The 19,296-nt window shown below is 37.7% G+C and overlaps 1 protein-coding gene across 6 annotated transcripts in view; it reads left to right on the top strand.

Moving 5' to 3' along the window:
- NEBL (nebulette) overlaps positions 1-16,933 on the top strand; it is a 260,561-nt gene extending 243,628 nt beyond the window's left edge. For all 6 annotated transcript variants that reach the window (XR_013945800.1, XR_013945803.1, XM_080578265.1 and 3 more), the window contains 2 exons: positions 5,256-5,371; positions 11,935-16,933. Coding sequence is in view for 4 of the 6 variants with exons in the window: in XM_080578265.1 (XP_080434391.1) it covers positions 5,256-5,371; positions 11,935-12,111 (293 nt within the window). In the remaining 2 variants the exon portion in view is untranslated. The remainder of the gene's footprint in view (positions 1-5,255; positions 5,372-11,934) is intronic.
- The last annotated feature ends 2,363 nt before the right edge of the window (positions 16,934-19,296 follow it).

The following is a 19,296-nucleotide window of genomic DNA, read 5'->3' on the forward strand; positions in this document are numbered from 1 at the left end:
ATAAATACATGTTTGTTTTCATGTAGTCTACTTTTTTTTTTCCACATCTTTTTGGCATTCATTTTTCATGTCCTTACTCAAGTTGATTAGTACCTTTTCATCAAAAGTCTTGCTGAGAGTTTTGATGGGATAACTCTAGAGGGGAAGTACTGCTTTAGCATATAAAGATAGCTGAATCAGATCTTGAGTGATGTCAGGTGCATTATTGTGGAAGTAATTCTGTTGCTAGAAACACTGAATTCAGTTAGATTCAGGAAAGAGGTGGAAACTGTTGAAAGTATATTGGAATATTCAATTTTTGCTAAGTGATAATAATATACTATTTTGTTCAAGGATATGATTGGTAATACAAATTGTAGCCCAAAACACTTTAAATATTTTAATGATGGGGAGTACCAGCCAATGTCTGGGAAAAGTGATAGAAACAACAACAACAACAAAAAACAAACAAACAAACAAAAAAAAACCACCGTGAAATACTGAGAACTGAAGTTACCGCTGTGACACTTTCTGAAGAAGTCTTTTAGAAGGTGTCAATTGTTATTATCCACCAGCTTCAATGCAGCAATAACAGATTACTGTGGTCAGGGGAGTTGTGCAATTTGGGCAGTTGCCCACCCACATACACAACACGTGGGGCATCCATGAGGACCGCAGGAGTGTGCTGTACACATACAGTTCCTCACATGATTGCCTCACTTCTTTGATAGTGTTTTCTGCTGCATGGGACATAGCTGAATAATTTCTAAGGCAGGAACAGAAGAAATAAGGAACTAATAGCTATAGGACAGACTTTCCAAAGGAAGACCGTGAGGGCTGCTGTAGATGAGGCAACCTGTGGAAAAGAAGGAAGCATCAAGGCAAAATGGGAAGGAGTTAAATATATGTGGAGCAGCAGCTTCTTCTGTTTCAGGGGAGCTAATCAGCACAGAGATATAGGATGCCATATTCTGTCTCTGTTGCAACTTCTCTGCTCCTTGGGAACTCTACAGACACAAAAATTAAATGAGTAATAATCATGATCCTTCTTTTTGCTTTCTGCTCTCTTGGGCAGCTGTTATTAAGAAATGTTGCAATGTTTTAGTTCTCTGTAGGCTTTCTACCTTCGTAATGAAACCATGAGTAGAGATAACATCAAAACATGAAGTGAAAGAAATGCTTAAAAAAATGTCTGTAAGAATAAGTGAAGTTATTTTACATATGGTCCAGTAAATGACATGTACTGCAGTAAATGGCAAAAATACAGTAGTTAGTAGAAGGGATACATTGTTTTACCATGGATTATCAAAGTTCTGCTGAACAAAAGAATTCAAGAGAGTTTAAGAATGGTGTTGATAAAATATTATATCTTGAACCCTGCCCTTTAAATGATGGTTCTTTTCAGCATAAACTTTTTTTTTTTTTTAAATATAACCTTGTGGCTATGTAATGCTCTCTTGATTATTCCTTTCCTGTTTCCACAGTCTGACCTTTTTCTTTCATGGTCATTCTTAAAGCTTGCCACACCCCATTGTCTGCTGCAGCACGTTGACACCAACTATCATTCTTTCAGGTTCTTCTGTTTCTGATGCTTCTTGTTTCAGAGGCTTCTCTGTTTGTCTTATATCAAATTCATTCATTTTCCACTCTTGTTTCTCTGGGGAAGCCTATAAGGATATAGTAAGCAAAATATGATAAATTCCTTATAGTAGATAATTTAAAATAAGTATCTGGCTTGATTCATAAGTGGAGCAAAAAAAAATAAAAAAATTTTGGTACATCAGAATGCATTTGGTAAAGTCTTAATGCAACAAGAAAAAACTTCCACCTGTGCTTCTGGGAGCAATGGTCAACCCTCAGATCCCTCACCAATAAATCTGGCTTCAGCTAAATGAATTTCATGTTCCACTACTGTGTTTTATTATTCCCTTAGGTTAACTAAAGCCATTGTTTTTGCTGCCGCTGCAGTCAGTGATGCTATAGAACTTTATACTTTGGTCTGAGCCAAAAGGTTGCAGGTAACTATGGCCGATGATGACGAAGGAAACTTGAACTCTTTTTTTCTGCATTATTTTATCTCACTTTGAGTTAAAACTCACTTTGTCACTAAAAACACAGCTCAGATCTATTCCCTTCACTGATCTGCTTATTTATGTGCTTCCTAAAATGTCTTCCAAATAGATAATGTAAAAAAATTGTTAAAAACTGTTGATCTTTTATTTATTTATTTATTCATTTTTTTTACAGCCCCAGTAATACAGTATTCTTTTAATGGACAAAAAAAAAAAAGGTTGGAATTATTCAGTCAAATGTCTTCAACACTGATTTTATATATGCTTTCTAAATAAAAGACTGAAAGATACTTGGTGAAGCTGTGGAATCCTATAAATTCATTCTCTGTTTGTCTAGAATGTTTTTCTAAAATTTTAGTTTCTTATGCTTCCCAAAATTTTCCATGGTTTGTAAGGTATGTTTTACTTCTTTGGGCTTACATTTTCTGTTGTTGCAGGTAAAATAGTAAGCAGATTCTCTGAAACATTTTGACAGAATTCTCTCATTTTGTTAGAAGCTGACTGCAAAAGAGGAAAGCACATCTCAGACCACTGCTGACATTTGTCACAAAGGCAGGAGGCATGGGGTTATCCTCTCCAAAATAAACCCGTCGATTTGGAGTACATAATGAAGGAGACCATTAGTTGGCCTTGCACTGACAAGGGATGATTGGTAGGAATTAAGGAAGATCTGTTTTGTGGGGAAGGAATCAAGAGTCAACAGTTTCTACCAGTGCATTCACTTCTTTTAGGAAGACGAAAGGGATTCTCAGGGTGTCTGTCCCTGCCAAGGAAAAGCTGCTAGCCCTTTGTCACTGCAGAGCAGGCAGGATGCTGACTGATCAGCAGCCAGTGCTTGCTTAAGATACTTCTTCCTATGAAGTTAAAAAGTTCAAGCTGTGCTTGGTTTTGAACCCACATGACCAATTTATTACTGGTTCGAGGAGATGAGGCTCTGTTGGCTTCTGTGAAGTGACCTATGTTTATGCTGGTGGTGAATTAGGCAAAATATATTCTTTCTCGCTTGATCGCAGAACCTTTGATTAAATTATGTTTTTCTCTATTTTCTCATGAAGGAATTCATCTGGTCATGTGAAAATACCTTGTAACAACACTGAAACATAAATTAGTTGATGAACTACTTAGGACTATTCACTTAATGCATGATAATCCTGTGAGCATGTTAACGAGCAGCAATTCTCTGATGATTAAACTGCTTTAAAATGTCTTTGTACTCATATGTCATTAGAATGAACTTGGCACTTCTAAAACATCCATTATTCATCATGTTCCAGTGTTGCATCTGACTATGTATCACTTTAATTTCACTCACTTAACAAAGCAATCTATTCATTACAATAGTTTGCAACATGTTGTCTAAATCAGAAAAAAATTATTTAAATATACAGCATTACTTATCTTTGAAAATATAGTAGAGTGAAAAATAATGTCCCAAATCATAATTACATACATAGTGCATTTCAATATGCTAACTAATGGATGTTTTTAGAAAAAAAACTTTATTGAAATCAATGATATGGTTAGCTGGGAAAGCAGGTTAGGTAAAATACTTGGCTGAAAGCATAAGACCGACCTTTATTTCAGGAATATTTCAGCAAATATTTTCTCAGTAATGCTTTTCCATGTGTATCTATTGTCCTGATCACTCGAAAAGGAGACAGGGACAGAACATTATTACTGCAAATATAAATACTTGTTTATATATATATATATATACACATATATATATATATATATTTTCCTGCTTCTTAAGTATTTGTTCATTCAGCAATGCCTGGGTCCTTCCATACATTGTGAACCCCATTAAATCCTATATGAGTTTTGCTCCTGTTTGAATCAGTGTGTGATGGCTGCTCCAGAAGTGCTTCTTCACTTCCCAGCAAGCCCAAGGGATGTTTCTCACAAAACATCAGACTTCTGAGTGCCTCCATGTTTGAAGATTTTTGACCCATGGGCTGCCTGAGCTCCATCTCTTGTAAGCAAAAGACAGCTTTTGTCAGACAAGTTAATAGAATACAGGCTAAACGGACCACTTGAAGATGTGTCAGTAGAGATGCATTTTCTTAATATATAAATTTCCAGTTGAACTAGTAAAATTCTAGTAAATAGCAGTGGAGATGGGCTAATAACCTATATACAAGCTGGAAAACCTTGTTCTCAGACTGATGTTTTGTAACACATGCACAGACATGAGGTAACTAAACTTTTAATCATTAGATTTTGTAAACCTCTTCAGTCTTAATTTTGCTTTAAAAATGTTTCCTGGACCTGCTGGGAAAATAGTGAATAGTCATCTATGCACTGCTTTGTTTCTCAGAGATTTTTGGTCAAATGTGTTTTTTTGATCCAGTCTGTTGCTGAATTTGGATGCTTGAACAGATAAGGGGTTGCTAATGCTTTCCTCTCAAACAACAGATGTAGGGAGTCCTTGGTTGTATTAACTTCTGGTACAATAAACGTCAGCTTGTTAATCAACAAACTATGGATAATAGAATTGATAAAATAGAATTGTTAAAATTAATGTGAACAAAGCATGTGTGAAAGAGGGAGCAATTGTGTGGTTAAGAGAAACTGTAAAAGAGGTGGACTTGGAAAGATTTAAATAACCACTGATCTGGCTGAGATTGTTGATGGAATCAGAATAAACTAAGAAACCCAACTGTGGACTCATGTTTTTACATTCCTGTCTCTTGCTGTGAATCAGTCTTTCTTTGTTCGTAGCCCAATACGTAAGAGTTTGCAATGAGTTAGGAACTAATTGTGGGGAATGTCTGCTGAAGTATTTCAAATATGTACTAATATAAATCTTCTTTCATCAATCTTTCCTTGAAAAAAGGCAGTTTATGGCACATGATACTGCGTTGTCTATGGCAGTATCAAAATTCAGCTAGTGGTGTCTTGAGCTTTAGTATGCCTTTCTATGGTCAGACTCCTTAAGGCATATTAAGCTTTTCCTTCCAACTAACCTTGATAGCATTTGGGGATATATTGCTCTAGCTTTGGCTACATTAATGTATAATTCAACCTATGGAAAGCCTTATGCTGTACATGGGAATAATTCTTAACTATTTCATACTGAGAAATTGTTATTTATTATGCAAATAATCTACAGGTTCTACAGATTGCTGGATAAGGACTTTTAAAAAAATATATATTTTTATTTTTTAACTTCCATTAATGTGTCTATATTTCTTTAACACACAGCCCCTGTTCTCCCTGGGGCCTATCAGCAAAGCCAGTCCCAAGGATATGGATACATGCACCAGACCAGTATGTCGTCCATGAGGTCAATGCATTCACAGCCTCATTCAGCAAGCCTGGTGAGTATTGGATTTCAAGAACAATTACATTTGGCAAGCAACATCATCAGTGATTGTGAAATCTTCTAAATATGAGTAAATGGTCTCCTTGAGTTTTACAGTTGGACTATTCAACTGTCCTAATTGTAAATGATAGCCCTAATGTATGAAAAGGCACTGGCAAGAGCTTTTATGTCAGAATGTATCATAAAAATGTATTTATGATCTCTAGAAGGCAGAAAAATAACTGCATCTTCCACTCGCTAATGGTAGTAAATGCTTGGATAGTATTTCACAGGGTGAGCTTTGATGATATGCTATGTGATGAAATTGGGCTCCTAGTACAGGATGAAAATCTCTTACGATCACTCTGTTGCTTTAAATTTGTTTAAAATTTTTTGACTTGTTGATTTTGTACTAGCAGACTTTATGCATGTCCATATTACTCATCTTATTATTTTATTATTATTTTATTATATTATTATCCATATTATCTCCTCATACGAGGAGCGGCTGAAGGAGCTGGGCTTGTTCAGCCTGGAGAAGAGGAGGCTCAGGGGCGACCTTATTGCTCTCTACAGTTACCTTAAAGGAGGCTGTAGAGAGGTGGGAGTTGGTCTGTTCTCCCACGTGCCTGGTGACAGGACGAGGGGGAATGGGCGAAAGTTGCGACAGGGGAGGTTTAGGTTGGATTTTAGGAAGTACTTCTTTACCGAAAGGGTTATTAAGCATTGGAACGGGCTGCCCAGGGAGGTGGTGGAGTCACCATCCCTGGAGGTCTTTCAAAGACGTTTAGATGTAGAGCTTAGCGATATGGTTTAGTGGAGTACTTAGTGTTAGGTCGGAGGTTGGACTCGATGATCTTGAGCTCTCTTCCAACCTAGAAATCTGTGATACTGTGATCTTAGTTTGTATAAAACTAGCTTAGACTCTGTATTAGTAACCTTTCCCATTCAAGAGAAAAGTCACACAAACACTCGTCTGATCCAAATTGAATTACACTGTTGGGAGATTGACAAGCTTTATCATCAAACAGTGGCCACAGTCATGAAGTTCCTGATTGTGGTGGATGGGAACATAGAGCTGGAGTGAATTTTTAGTGCTAAAAGTAACCGGTCATGGTTATAATACTTTTTTTTTAATTTCATTTATTTATTTATTTATTTATTTATTTATTTATTTTTTGTGGAGGCTTCCGGGGGAGTGTTGAGCTTTTTCTGTTTGTACTGCTTATATATGGTTATCATATTTTTGTTATTGTATCACTGCCTAGACATTTTGCAGTTCAGATCCCATCACCTTTTACCTTAAAAGTATCAACTTATTTTGAACTCTGAACTATTTTAATGGATGTATATTCCCTACATCTTTAACCTTGTTTATGGGTGAAGTATTTAATTCTGAACCAAATCGAAAACTTACTAGAAAAAGGGAGCTTTCGTTGAACTGAAAAAAAAATGAGTTGTCAAAATTGACTAGAATTGTATTTTTATTTAAGACTCCATGCTATTTTATATAGTAAAAGTTGCTGCTTAAAAGCAAGGGATCCAGATACGTGCATCTTTGGGTGAGTTAGGAACCTGGGAAACTCTTTTGATACCTACCTGCATGACATCCGTGAGGTGGCTGGTATGGGAATCAGCCATTCATTTCCAAGGATATCTCAAGGCACCTGGGGAGCTGCTTTCCAAAAGGGCCAGTCAAAAAAGCTGAGAAGCTGGGAACCTGGGCTTTGCCAACAGACTTGCAAGTGAGTGGGAAAGGAAACAGCCTTCAAATGCAGCGTATAAAGAATAGAGATGCCTGAAAATCTGGAAGTCAACTTAGCAGCCTTCGTAGCTGTGTGGGCAGGTGGAAGGCTACTATTTCCCTAATACTTCCATCTTCCAGTGACTTTCCTACTGGGCTGCCTGTTGAAAAAATTATCTTGAGAATCATCATTTGCCTCTCCTTCCAGAGCTGGAATTGTGAAGGTAAAAGGAAGTGAGTGAAGTTAAATTTAATTTAAATTTAAAATTTAAAGGATAGACTGAGTCTTTCAATAGGATTTTTTATTCCTTTTGTGAAACAATATTGTTTGACATTCTTTTAAGTGATAATAGCTGTTTGTCACTGGGGAAAAAAAAAAGAACAGAAAATAACACAATTTGAACTGTTGCTGTTTAAGACTGAGTGGGTTTCCTCGAAGACAACAAAAACCCAAACATTTTCGGAGGGAGAAAATCAAGGACTGCTCTCCTGGTTCTGACTGCTAACTTGCCAGTCAAGTGAGGAAGACCCTCCTGGGGTCTTCAAAGAGGCCTTTTTGACACAGCTATAAACCTGGCATGCTCCCTTGTCTTTACGTCTTGACATCAAAAGACTTTTCTTTGCCTGTGCAGCTTGTCCAGGTGTGAAGGGTGTGTTACACTCAGCTGCTGGGCCAGTACAAGGGAGTCTCAGAGCAGGCTGTGGGGAGCCCCTGGCTGGGCTTGTGCTTAAGTGTAGTGATTTGTGCAGACTGAAGAAGGCAGCCTTGGAGTGCTTTTCAAATGCAGTGTGGATGTGTCCCTAGAGATCTGATAAACTTGTGCGGTGTTAGGTTCATTGCTTTCAGCTTCCTGGTTGGTCCTGGGCTTGTAGCAGTACTGCCGGAGATGCATCGTGGTCTGGCTAAGCCAGCCTGAGGGAAGAAAGAAAAGAGAAAAAAATAAGAGGGTGAAGAGACTGGAGGGAAAGAAGTGACAGCCTAAATACTGGTTTCAGAGCACAGGTGGGTTTTGAGACTTGACTAAAAGCAATGAAAGTGACAGTCACACATCAGTGTCTCAGTTTGGCTGGAACTTCTCCAGGGTGAGAGTGATTAGGATCCCATGGGTTATATTAGGGTGGGGATGACTGGAGAGGTAGCTGCTGTAGTAAAACCTGCTCCCTTCAGACCATTTGTTGCATTATTAACAAATCAAGGTCTCCAAAAGACACAATCATATTATAATCACACCTACTAATTTCCTATCGTGATCAATAGAAAGCTTCTAATTTCTTTTTTTTTTTTTTTTTATTTACCGGATATTTACTTTTGAACTGTGTTTTGTATCAGGAATGATCCTAACACAGTTTTTGAGTAAATTTTTTTTTTTCCTAGATGAATTGCGTTATTTCTGATACTTTGCTTTTGCTGACTTCCTATAAGCAATTTTGCATAAAGGTCTGGGTTAAATTGTTGCTTGGTATACAGCATGTTTTGTAACAGCCCCCTGAAGGGTTCAGACAGGCTGTGTTGGCCTCTTTGGAAAATAACGGGATGTTCTGAAGCCTTTATGTAGCTAAAAGTGGTAGGAGAACAAAACCTAGATTGCAAGCTGGTTTTCTTTGATAGCTGCTCTATGTGAAGGACACTGCAACAGGTACTGCTCCTTGCAAGGACAGATCCAGAGGATAAGCATAAACTGATGGATGAACTGGAAATATGCATCTGTCAGCTCACATCTGGCTGAGGAGCTGGGAATATGACAGCTCAATTTAGGTACTTATATGCACAAGGCTTACTGCTTTTTTCTAAGCAGTAGCTACACGATAGACCTTTGAGGAGGTAGGAAATAAGGGTATATTTGACTGTTTTACAAACCCCCAACCTCTTCTTATACCCTCTTGTGCTCTCAGACCTGCTAAACTCACTACTGACAGAGGAATAATTCACTAAAATACATTTAAAAAAATCCATGCTTTGAGTCCTTTAAGCATTGTAATTCTCAATTATATAGCCCAGACTACATTCTGAAGTGATAATTAGGCATTAAAAGCTAACGGGATTATTATGGAGATTTCTCCTGACAGCCATTTAGCACCTAATTAGGTGTTAAGGCCATAAATTTAGGTTTCATGGCAGCATTTAGGGCCCTAATAATTTTTTTTAAGTTTGAAATTGCCAGCTCAACTCCACAACTTTGCCGCCATAAAGGAGACAGCAGTTGTATGTCCTATACCACGATGTTCTAAGGATGACTGAGCATTCTTCTGGTTGAGCAAAAACTTCTTAGTTTTTTCCAATATATGTTAGCCTAATAGTATATTTAACCTCTTCTCCAGTCTTCCTCCATTCAAAGGAGGCATATAAGCATGGCTCAGGGGAAAATCCATTCGTTGCCTTATGCCAGGTATGGACTTATTACCATTTATATTAAATGAATTCTTTTTTTGGAAACAAACTTCTTAAAGGACTAACTGCTGCTGAGCTTGTTATAATAGCATATCTTTCGCTGTTTTTGGAGTTAATTTCAAGGCTCAGTAGAGAGATCAGTGGAAATAGTTGGAAAAAAATAAGATTCTTAAAGGTAGAGACCATTCCCTAGGGTTTCTGACCACTAGTTTTCAGGTTTGTGAATCTTTAAGGAATTTTTAGTGGTGATAGAACTCTCCAACTGTTTCCTTTGATGCAGTGCGTATGCAATGGTGCTTTTTTTCATTATCTTCCATGAACCCTTGAAGATGTGAAAGAACTACCAAGAAGCCACATAACTCAGGCTGAAGGTCTGTCTTGGTCACAGCCTGTAGGGCAGCAACATTACAAGGCATGGCAAAGAACAACTGTAGAGAGTAAGATACAAATATAGTTATAGAGTATGCTTGTCAGTCAAGGGAGTGGTCTACAATGTTCAACCAAGAGTTGATTTCTCTAGTATTTAATCTGTTTTACCAATGATAAAGCGAGAATCGAGACCTAAAGTGTATTTTCTAGCATGGAAGCAGTAACAATGACTTGTCTTGTTGTGTTTGGGTTAAATAACCCCAAATGACCTAAGTGTGATAAATGACTCACTGTGTGTGGGGGTATTTCCATTGTTTCTGGAAATGATTTAATTAAAAAAACAAACTCAAAATACACATATATGAGATGGAACTAAAATTAATCCAGAGTTTTTTTTCCTCAGGTAGGAAGCAGACCAAATCTTGCTCTCTCTTAAAAGATAAAGATTTGTACAGTTGTACTAGACATTAACTCAAACATTAACTTTTTTTTTTTTTTAACATTTTACTCTTTAAATCATTTTACCAGAAAAAAAACAGCATATATGATGACATACAAGAAGGAGCTTATAGGGCAGTTGGTTATTATCAGTGATGCTTGAATTACTCTTGAATTCTGTTGAGATACATGGAAAAGAAAGCACTCTTGGGAATTTAAAAAGTTTGGTTCTGCTGTTAAGAAAGGAAGGGTTTCCTATGGGTTAGAAAAGCCACTTTGAATACCAGTAAATGGTAGCATTTTGTTAGTTTTGAGTGGAAATAAATTCTCTATTTAGAAAGAAAATGGAAGTCTTTGCCTACAGCTGACAGAAGTGTAGAATAATTTGCCTCAACTAATGACAGGTCTTCTTGTTCTGTTTAGTTTAATCTTTTATCTGAATATGCAAAATTGAGTATTTGTAAAAAAATACTGCTGCCCACAGGCAGCAGCTCTTCAAGAACTGCTTCCACATGGCTCCGTACCACAGGGTCCATCCCCCAGGAGCACACTGCTCCAGCACGGGTCCCCCACGGGCGGCAGCTCCCCCCAGGCCCCCTGCTCCTGCGGGGGCTCCTCTCCACGGGCTGCAGCTCCGGCCCGGGGCCTGCTCCTGCGGGGGCTCTCCATGGGCCGCAGCCTCCTCCAGGCCACATCCACCTGCTCCGCCGGGGGCTCCTCCACGGGCTGCAGCATGGAGATCTGCTCCGTGTGGGACCCATGGGCTGCAGGGGGACAGCCTGCTCCACCAGGGGCCTCTCCACAGGCCGCAGGGGAACTGCTGCCGCGTGCCTGGAGCACCTCCTGCCCTCCTGCTGCACTGACCTTGGGGGCTGCAGGGCTGGTTCTCACTGCTTGCTCTCTCAGCTGCTTTTGTACAGCAGGTTTTCTTTTTCCCCCTTCCTTAAATTTGCTTTCACAGAAGCACAAACACTGCTTACTGGCTCATCTCTGGCCAGTGGCAGGTCCCTTTTGGAACTGGCTGGAGCTGGCTCTGATCTGACCTGGGGCAGCTGCTGGATTCATCTCACAGAGGCCACCTCTGCAGCCCCCCACTACCAATACCTTGCCACATAAACCCAACACAGATTAAGATCCTAATGAGATGAAGGACATTCAAAGAGATGGCAAAGCTAATGGACTGGATGAAAACGCATTTCTTTTCTGTAGTGAAGACATAGGAGAAGCTGTTTGGGAATCATGCAAATAGGCTGCAGAAACACAGCTAGCCATGGTGGGACATAATGAACTGTTACTAGTGTATGCATGAAACAACAGCTGGAATACTTCAGGAGACAGTGAACAGTGTGAAATCTGTTTGTATGAGGACTTTGAACGTTGTAGTTTCACAAAAAATAATTATTTTGGTACTCTGAAAAAAGAATTATATTAATTGAATGTTTGTCAGGGCAGGGGGTATATTGTTTCTTTTCAATAGGTAACTTGTGTGATTTCTCTCTCTGCCTTGCTCATCTTTTTTTTTTTTTTCTTTAATATATACATTTTTTAATACTGCTATTCTTTTCTGAGCAAAGAAGAGAAAGAAAGTATTTCTGCTTAGGCCGGAGACTTTACAACCTTGTTTTCTTTCCTTCAACAGAGAACATACAGAGCTATGTATGACTACAGTGCTCAAGATGAAGATGAAGTTTCCTTCAGGGATGGCGACTATATCATCAACGTGCAACCAATTGATGATGGCTGGATGTATGGTACTGTTCAGAGAACTGGGAAAACAGGAATGCTTCCAGCAAATTATATTGAGTTTGTTAACTAACTTTTGTCTTTAGTTCTTTGAGGTTTATTATGATTTACTCAAAATCTAACCTTTTAGAAAAAGTCAGAAGAATCTTTTAAGACCACATGTTCATTACTTTATCACTGCTATAACAGTCTGCATTCTCATTCAGAATCCAATTTAGAGTCTTTACTTTAAAAGACAAATAAACAAGAAGCTCAGAGCTTTGAAAACAGCATTGCTTATAATAGTGCTCCCTCAAAATAAAAAAAAAACAAAAAAACCCAAAAAAACGAAACACAAAACTTATATCGAAGCCTGGTGCTGCTAATCCTATAAAGATTTTGGTCAATTAGCTGTAAAGGGGAAATACCTTCTCCCTACATCTCAGAGGTTATTTCTCTTTATAGTAACCGTGAAATTGATTCACTTCTTATGGCACTCTGAAGTCAAAGGTGGTTAACACACTGAGTTTGAACACATCTTCAAATTATTAGGGAGACGTTTAATGTTTGAGAAGTTAGCACCCTAATAAAAATAAAAATGTTGGGTAGAGAATTCAATCGTTTTAAGTAATGACAAGTAATATATTTGTCAAACAAGCAAACAAACAAACAAACAAAAACCTTCTGCCCAACAGCCTTATAATAAAAAGGTCTATTTTGACAGCAAAAATTTCCCAACTCTTCCTTACCCACATTTTTTCCTGGATTATCCATTTTCTTTTAATCACAATTGTGACCTCTTCTATCAGCTTTGCTTGCATCCCAGTCCATCAGTTAGGTCCATGCCTGGATTCATGGTTCTTCAGTATCTTTTCCACAGAAAATTCCTTGCAAAGACTATCTAGAGTATAAAACCTGTCAGCTCTTCTGTTTCCTTCTAATAATACTTAGCATTTAAGTAGAAACTTCCACTAGGACAATGTATGACCAATTCTTCATGTTCCTTTACTTTCCCCTGTACTGCTGTAAATAGCCTGTGTGAGGCCCCAGTGCTGTGCAGTCACACAAAGCGTGCAGTCACAACCCTCCGTCTTTTCACAAGTAACTCGCTTAATGGCTGCTTTACTGATGAGCTAATGCACCTACCCCTGCTGCAGAAATATTTGCACCTCCATCGAAGGGTGGAGAAGAGCTCTGGTTATTGTAGTGCATTTCAGCTCAATGGCCTATTGCTTCTGTTTCCTCAAAAAATGTTGGTGATCCAACAGTGAGTTGTATGCTTACAAAATGATTAATGAAGGAGAAATATAATTTTTTTTCTACAGATTTATTCTTTTTCATAACTGACCCTGAAAGTAAAACTAACCAAACAAAAGTCCAATGTACTCTATTCCATCACGCTTCAGGTTAGCCGTGTGTAGAAAACAGTAACAATATTTTGCTGACAAACCTTCACATGTGCTCTTTGGTGCCCATGAACTTATGATCAGAAGTGCAGGATCCAGGTCTCTGTCAGTGAGGCTGAGAGGGGGGATCAAATAATTGGTGACCTAATGGACCTGTGAGGGACTAGGTCAGCAGGCCTGGGGCGCAAGGGAGTTCCTCTTGCTTTAATGGGATGCCAGGAGGGTGCCATATTCCCTCCCAGGGTGAAACTCTGGGAGGAAGGAAAAGAGAGTTAAAGATCTATGTGGGAACTTACTCATGAGGATGCATATAAGCATAAGGAAGAAAGTGTGTTTGCTGATAGTATAACTTGTGGTGTTCAGCTATGTGATAGAGAATTTAATTTTGGAGTAGCTGTCAGAATATTGAGTCTACACTGGCACTCTTTTATGTTTGAAATTTTAGAAGTAGAACTAAATATAGAGTTTATGGATAATTTTATATTTTTTTATTTCATAAAACAATCAAGCCTGCAGTATAGTATGTCTTTAAACAATAAAGAAGGCAGTGTGGATCTATTACATCTGAAATTTGCAGCTGAAATCTGTCAATACAAACACTTCCTAGTTCTATTTTTGAATACAGTTAGGAATTGGAGAGCTTATGCCATTTTTTTCCTGTTTTTTAACAAAGGGCAGGTTCCAGGCTGCCAAACAGAGGATGGAATGACTGCATAAAAAAAATAAATAAAAAAAAAAAGGAAAAAAAGGTCCATGTTTGTGGAATTGTGTTGCTTTCTTGTCTGCTGCCTAATTTCAAGGCTAAAGCTGACCTGGAGCATCTAACTTCAAAGAACGTGGTTTACAACCAGGAATGTGATTCTGTAAATGTGCAATTTGTATGGGTCACATTGCTGTCATTTAAAATTCTTGAAAAATGAGGGCTGTAACAGACCCTTATGCATTACTGGTGACTTCCACATTAAATTAGCTAGCTTTGCAAGTCAAATGGCTTTTTCAAAAGGCTGGTATGGTAGGCTCAGCTAGAAGCTCTCGAAAAAGCACTCTGCCTCTGCATTGGTTTTCATCACCAGCCATCAACAGCAAAGAGAGGAAACCCATCTTATGGTGGCTGGCAAATTTTTCTGATGATGCCTGAGGCAGAATTGGATATCACTTGCTGCTGTGCTGCTCTATTAGCTCTGTAATGCTGACAACAATAAAAGCAAGTTGTCAGTTTGCTAACCAGATATGAATGGAAAGGAAAGTAGTGAATAGATAAATTGCATGAAGTTGCAATTTTTAGTGACTTACAAAAAAAGAAACTCTCAACCTATAAATACACCAGTGTTCTTCCTACGTCAGACTTCCAGTCTTGAATGTATAGTGAAAAGTAAATCAGGAAATGAATATTTGATCTCATTGGAGTACTATGTTGAGCTAAACAATGGAAATAAAATTTCCTTTATGAATTTTGAATATTCAGTAGCCTGGCAAAGCACCTAAAGCAATTTGCAAAATAAAAAAGGAGAAGAAAACAAAGCATGTGAATTGTATTTCTGATGAAAATGGTATGTCAGCAGAATTATTAAGATCTGTTTTAAGTTACTCATTTATGTAGTCAGTTTTTTTATGTTGTATGTGCTTAGTAATTCGTGCTCTTTTGGAATGGTTCCTCTTCTTTTTGATGTAAAACAACCTTTATTCTCACTGGGCAAATTTGTTCTAAGCAGTGCTATCAAAGGCCCAATATTACCAGAGTGCAATTTTCAAAATGTTTTATAAGATCTAAAATTTGTAATGTAGGGAGAGTAAGTCAGCAACCAGTTTGGACAAGTGCAGGTTTTACAAGGCATATGTTGGAGCATCAGTCGTATGAAGGGGTGAACAGATGTTGTATGCTGTCCTGTCACTTTTAAAGTGTATATTCCTTTTTAACACAGCATGTTCCTTCACTATACTTTACTCCTGTAAACATTTTTTTTTTTCCTGGGGAAAGGAACAGACTTTTGAAGAAGACAAATTTCCCAAGATGTTCCAAAGTTCAGGCTGGAAGTTCACACATTCCCATCTTAAGCATTTTAGAAACAAAGAAATTAAGATATGTTATCATTCTTACCTATATTTAAATATAAGTATAGAAAACTACATAGAGCATATTCATACATATACACAAGAACAAATGGGTGCCTTGCTTTTCATTACTCTTTCTTGCCTGGCTAATCTTCATTTTCTAAACAAAGCTACTTACAGATACTGCAGTTGTAATTTTTCATTATGGAACATTAGCATTTAATCTTGATGAAACAGGGTTTTCTTGATTACATTTGACATACCATAAACCACTTCAGCAGATTGGGATTTGACAGAGAATCACCTCCCATGGATTGTATTTGTGACAAATGTGTCCCTACTGAGTGTTCCTCGGGGATATGAAAGGTCTCCAATACTTGGGAAAGGTAATAATTTTAGTTTTTATTGTACAGTGATGGCATGTCATCTTGTACAATGAAAAAGAAATGACAAATATGGAAGTCTTTGGCAGAAAGTGGTACAGGGTATAAAATGTTATATTTTAATTATGTTGATTAATACTCCATTTAAAATACAGAATAAGCTTTAGTTAGTAAATATTTAAATAATATACTGCAACAGACAAAAGATGCTGTTGAAAGATCTCCAAACTGATGTGCTGGCAAATGCAAAGTACTGGTGAGCTGTAGAAGAACAAACTATTTTGCAGTGCTTTAGTGATTTTCTCCAGCTTTATGCCATAGGAAACCCTTCTTTCCTTTTGAAGGAAAACATGAAAGCTATATTTCCTAAACTGCCTGCACTTCAACAGTATATTCAAAGAAATTTCATATGCTTCTTGTGTCTGATAAATAGAATTTGCATATTGTACTTAAGTTGTAATCCAGTTGTTGTTGACATTTGTTTAATTATTATTATTTTAGGGGGAAAAATAAGCTATACTGTAGCATTTCAATCATGTGTATTTAATAGTATTATTAGAAATTGCTAGACCATTGGAAGACAGCAATGACTGTGTTGACATTGAATAGCATGATGTGGAAAACCTCTCAGCTGTTGGTTTTTGCAGCGTGATATAAAAAGCAAAAATGAACCGCTGTGCAGTTTGGCTTATGTTTGCTTTCAAGTGTGTAAAGTTTTAGTTATTTTGCAAAACTGTATTGTATTTGGGAGTATACAGTTCTGAAGGTAACAATTGTTTTTCAAAGGACAGATATACTTACTCTTGGATCATATGATGTATCATCTTAATTTGGCTTTTGTTATGCGGAAAGTTAACACCAGCTATTAAAATATATTTTAGTAGAAATGCTTTAATTCCTGTTTCTTCCTCTACACTGTGAATATTTAAGCCTTGGTGGACTAGAGCAACATCATGCTGCCCAAAGTACTAACCTATGCAAACTAGTTCACATTTTAGTTGATGTCACAGTGGATGTAACATAAAAATTTATTTTGCGTAACATCGAACGTCATTCAAATAAAATATTAAACCCAGCACTATGTATGTATTATATTCATAAACAATACTCTGCGAAGCTATCATACCCATTAAAAAAAACTACCGAAGTTGTATATTGTTTTAGCTAAAGATGCTTTGAATTTTCAAACTTAAGTGGAATACATAGCCCTATTATTTTTCAAGCTTGATCTCAAGAAATAGTTTGTTAAAGCAGCAGTTTATTTCAGAAATGCACTCTCCTCCAGGTTACTTTGCTTTTTTCAGTCTGTGTCTGTAATCCTTCATTAGAACAGCAAGATACATGTCCCTTGTTGTGTTTAAATAAAGAAAGGTAGTAAGTGAATAAGGTCCACTGATTTGACTGATACTGGTTTGCTGATCTTTGAATGGGCATTTGATTAGGTGTAGTCTTAGAGCAACACTAATGAAAACAAATCACATTGGTGGCCTCTTAAATACAACTGTATATACCAATATGGTTCTTGGGATATCTCTATTCTCTTACATGCATAAATTATTTTTCCAACATTGTAAGAAAGTTTAAGTTAAAATCCAGAAGAATTTTGGAACAGCTCCACCAGAAACAGTTGAAGAAGATTTTGCTTGACATGTTTTATTCATTTCAGCTAAGTGCACAGCCCAGTGTACTGCACTCACATCTTTTAACTTTTGCCAAGTGTTAGCTTGAAGAAGGCTGTTAACAATAAATGAGGACAAATGACATATAAACGAAGCGGGTGAATTCACACTAGGTAAGTGACACACACTTGCTACTACACTAATTTTCTCTTTAGAAACTACATGTTAGCACTTCTGATGAAATTTAACTAATTACAGAGCTTTGATTCCATATTCTGAGATGCTTTTATAAATTGAAATACCTCCCATATGGCAAAATCCAGCCTTGATATAGACTGTAGCAAACAGCAGTTTTCAATAAGAAAAAAGATTTAAGAGCTGCCAAAATGGACTTCAAGCATTCAGAATGTGTTTTATTTGTAAATCCCTCCATAATCTGCTAGAGCAACTGGAGTACTAGATTTTTTTTCTTTCTTACCTAAATATGTATTTCAGATGAAGGTTCTCCTTTGAACCACTGATGTTAAGTCAGTAGGAGTCACGTTTGTTCAGCATCTGAAAGGACCGTGTCCTTCAGTAGCAATGTCAAACCTAACAAACGACTGAAATGAAAAAGGTTTTTCTGTCTTTACTAATCCCATAGAATATCATTATCAAAAAGATCTATGTACTGGCTCTTGAAGGTCCTGTGGAGACCTGCCACACTGTTTACTGGACAGGCTGAGTTACCAGCTATCATTGCTTTTAACATGTCCTCATTTCTGCTCTCGGAATACGGCCTTTGATTTTCTCTGTTTTAATTAGCAAGTGTAAGATAATTTTACAGAGTTCTTTGTGCTGAGAGAACGGTTGCCTGATGCACTTGTTGTGATAAAATGATCATGGTGTAGTGTGCAGATACCTACTCCAGCTTTTGAGCAATTAATCTTAACATCAGTTGGAGGCCAGTCATTGGAGTATTTGTAAGGGCAAATCTATCCTTCCAGAAAATGAGACTTCAGATAGCACAGAGGGAATGTATTGTCAGATGGTTTAAACCACATGTTCTCATGCCCCAGTGGAGGAAATCAGTCAGAAAACCGAGCCCTGTAGCACTGCAGCAAGTTCCTAACTCTGAACTATGTAAGTACCAGGATGAGGTGATGTGCTAATGAGTTCACCTGCTCCACAAAGATGAAACTGCATAATGTGCTACATGCTGGGCACTTGTTTTACAATGTCAGCAGAAACTGGAGATTTGTATCTATCTGCTATGCCCTAAACAGGGTCTAAGCAGTCCTTTACTGTTATATATGTATATATTTTAACTTTGGGTTCTTTCTCACCTGCCTTCTACTGATAAAATCTGTGCATGGAGAGTGCTGTTTTTACTGACCTGTGGCTTGAACCACTTGTGTTTGCAAAGAGACATATACAATTTTCTCCAGGCATTAACACCTGGCTCTTAAAATCCTACTTGGCATATAAATAGTGATTCTCAATGATTTCACAAAAAGAAGACATCCTTTGTGATTGTTCTTCAATTCAAGCCATAAATTACAGCCTCCAGGACTCTATTGCTATGGACAACAGCTTTGCCAGGACCTAGTGGCAAACTAGGACCTATTTTTAAGAGGCTTCTCAAAGCACTATGAAGAATTTAAATTGCTTGAAAAATGCCTGTGTTCAACAGCAGTTGTCTGAGCCCATGGATGTGGCAGATCATCAGAACAAAATTTGGCACTCATCTCCCCATTCTCCCCTTCTCCCCCAGCAGTTGTACATTGGCGTGACTGTGCCTCTTGGCCTTTTGCCTCCTCTTCTTTCAGCCAGGCTCTGA

This window comes from Anser brachyrhynchus (genome assembly GCF_964034855.1).
Source record: "Anser brachyrhynchus genome assembly, chromosome: 2".
In the NCBI taxonomy this organism is placed as follows: Eukaryota; Metazoa; Chordata; class Aves; order Anseriformes; family Anatidae; genus Anser; species Anser brachyrhynchus.